Consider the following 3229-nt stretch of genomic DNA (forward strand, 5'->3'; position numbering starts at 1 on the left):
GGCCAAAGGAGGTTCACTCGGTCTTGATTTGGGAGTAGGAGAGGAAGAGGTTAGGGTGAGATTATCACGTTCAACGTCCACCTGGTTTTTTTCTCTTTTCAATTCAAGGGATAAGAGGGGAATTAATCTACTCATTCAAACACAGGCAGCCCAAGGCTACTGTCATGTCAGTGGCTTAAAAAGGAATGAATGGGAAAATTAATTTTAGAAAAAAAGTATTTATCGTGAAAAAATAAAACCACAGACCTTGTGATATTTTGTTTAAGTCTTCCTTTATTTCAATTTTGCCTTTATAATGTCAGTAAAGCAAGTTTAAAGTCCGCTACGAATTGTGTGTCTTGCATACTGCAAATGTAAACTGTCAAATATAGATATATTTATTTATTTATTTATTTCAGCATTTCGATATCATAATATAAATCAGGCGTTTTCGTATAAAGGAATATTTTACCAATTAAAAATAATTTTACTTGCTCATCGAGTCATCTTTGCCTTGACGTGTCTGCTCAGTGACTGCGTGACCATACTTGACGTGACACATTATGTGTTCATAGACCGTGACCGTGTAGTGATCGTAAAATGGCCAGACCGTTATCCGTATTCTTGCGTGACTGTGCCGCTTGTGTTGCCCATGTCGAGGCGTTGCGTGACGTGTTGTTTCAAAGTTTTTCCAATCTATGGAAGCGTCTCTAAAGTATAGTTATATCATGTGCAGGCGTATTTAGCAATGTCTCTACTCGAATGACTTAGCGTTATAAATATCAATAATACAAACTCTTAACTCTAAATATCAAGATTTCAATGCGATTTGCGTCCTTTTCGATACCATGTTTTCTGCAGATTGGCGTTTACCTGAGCATTATCTCCCGAAGGTACACATTCTCTTCTTTGAGTACGTTGACAAGTGCACGCAACTTGGCGTTCTCATCTTGCAGATATGCCGCGGCAGTCTGCGCGTGGATTTCGCGCATTTTGCGCGCTTCTCGCGAACGTTTCGCGGACGCGTTATTTTTTCGTCGTTTCTCGCGGTATTGCTCTGTCTTAACATCCGCAATGGCTTTACTGAGACTTCCTTTACCTGGATCACCCGCTGGCCTTCGACTATGAGGCTCTGTCTTTAATTCACTCTTTCCGTGCTGTCTTTCAAGACTGGGTGATTGGGCTGAGTACGCGCGCATTGAAGCAATATCCAAAAGGCATCCCTTTCCCTGGTCAAACCCTACCATCCAATCCTGCAACATTTTATGATCACTGTCCAAATTGTATAACTTAGTGACCGGCTTGTCCGGCACGGCCCGGGTGTACTTTTCGTCGTTTCTTGGCCGTTTTGCCTGGTTCTCCGTCTCGTGGTTTGATTTACCGCGCTTTGCCTCGTGGTCTTCACACTCGCTGTCATCAGTGGGTTTATCTGAGTGGCCATTGGACTGGCGAGGCGGAAGGTTCCCGGTTGGCCATTGTGGCTGGAAATTGCAGCTAGTGATACGGTAGCCTTCCCAGGACGCTGAAAGGGAACTGTAAAATTCCTTTATTGCTGCGTCTAGTGGTTTGTACTCGTTAGTTTCCTTGCTTGAACTCCGACTTGAGCGTGGTTTGCCATCAGATTCTATCTGCATGGAGTGGTCGTCTTTTTCCCCCATACTAGAACAGTCTGCATCTCGGGTCTTGCTGCAAAACTGGATCACCGAGCCTGATCTGTGACTCGGACTAGTTGGGCTATCTCCCTCAGACATTCCCATTTGTTGTTGTGAAAAAGAGAAATTAAAGCTCTGAATTGGTTGGGTGCTTATGTGATTTTCGCGAGACCTTGCTCCACTGTGTCTATAATTGAGACTCGCAATGAACTGGAACCCCTGGAACAAGCGCCCTTTATACCGCAAAGATTCCGTCAATGATAGCGCCATGGAGTACACGTGAATTTCTGTTACGTAAGCCTAGAGCCCCAAAACAAGCTCCAGCAGTCGTTATGTAAGGAAAAAAGAGACGATTTACATAACACTTTGGGCAAAGCGGAAGAAAACCCGTCATTAGTTTAAACAATTCTTACGCAAGTTTTCAAAGACAGATGGCTTGCGTGTTCTCGATGCTTTTGAGTCCGATAACCCGAACATAAAAAGAGTATCAAAAACAGAGTTATCAAAGGGTAAAAATATAAAGAAATGTATCTGAACCGAAACATAATCTCTCCGGGCTAGTACAGTGTACAAGTTATCGAGTGAATTGAGTTAATGGGGTTTAACCGTATTATGCTAGATTAAAAAAGCATTTTTCTTGTTCTTCCAAATTATTTGACCCTATTAAAAGTGGGTGGCTATCACACTTGTTCGCTTTGAAAAAATGTGAGGATTAATTAGGCAATATACTTGTATACAAGTTCTTGTTTTTTTTACAGCTTGCAATCCTCCTCAGCGGGAGAATAAACTTTTCAATTCTCCAATCTATTATAATCAAGCGAGATACAAGAGAGGAACCTGGCTACAACGTAGGATTGCCCTTGTAGAGAAGGTCAATAAGGGATCAAATATAATAATAATAATAAATAACAATAATTTAGATTTATATAGCGCCTTTCTCCTATAGATCCAAGGCGCTTTACAGTTTTAATATTATGTTAAAATAATAATTAAAAATTCATTACAATATATATCAAATAGATAATAAAAAGACAAACTAAAAAGTAAAAAAGTAAAAAATTAAGTAATGATACATAACTAAGATCATGAGAATCAATCATTAAGAATCAATTGTCGAAGACGCGTTTAAAAAGGAAGGTCTTGATCTTGGATTTAAACATACTCAATTCTTTACAATTCCGGAGTTCTAGTGGGAGGGAGTTCCATATAGCTGGTGCACTCACGGAAAAGGCTCTTGAGCTGTAGGTCTTAAGTTTAAAAGTGGGCTGTACTAAAAGAGACATATTTGAAGAACGAAGGCTGCGCTTTGGTTTATAAGGAGTTAAAAGGTCTTTCATATAGTCTGGAGCGGTTTCATTTAGGGATTTAAAAGTTAAAAGAAGTAGTTTAAAATCTATTCTTTCTCTGATGGGTAACCAGTGTAAGGTACGCAGAACAGGAGTGACGTGATCGTATTCGCGGGTTCCGGATCAAAATACAGATCGTGTCACGTTGGTCGATTACTTTTGTAGTTCATTTATAGTAACTAGTGAATACCCCTAATGTTTCTTTTGTATGCACTCTTAATACTCCAGAGCAAATGGAAAAAAAGGATATTG

The 3229-nt window shown here is 40.0% G+C and overlaps 1 protein-coding gene across 1 annotated transcript; it reads right to left on the reverse strand.

Moving 5' to 3' along the window:
* Positions 1-255: 255 nt before the first annotated feature.
* On the reverse strand, positions 256-1936 carry LOC5521320. Its single transcript, XM_032366242.2, has one exon. The coding sequence runs from the start codon at positions 1899-1901 to the stop codon at positions 849-851; it is 1053 nt and encodes a 350-aa protein (XP_032222133.1). The 5' UTR covers positions 1902-1936; the 3' UTR covers positions 256-848.
* Between the last annotated feature and the right edge of the window lie 1293 nt (positions 1937-3229).

This window comes from Nematostella vectensis, chromosome 2 (genome assembly GCF_932526225.1).
Source record: "Nematostella vectensis chromosome 2, jaNemVect1.1, whole genome shotgun sequence".
Classification (NCBI taxonomy): Eukaryota; Metazoa; Cnidaria; class Anthozoa; order Actiniaria; family Edwardsiidae; genus Nematostella; species Nematostella vectensis.

Coding starts and splice junctions, on each gene's coding strand:
- LOC5521320 (XM_032366242.2), bottom strand. CDS start 1,901: ATGGCGCTATCATTGACGGAATCTTTGCGGTATAAAGGGCGCTTGTTC.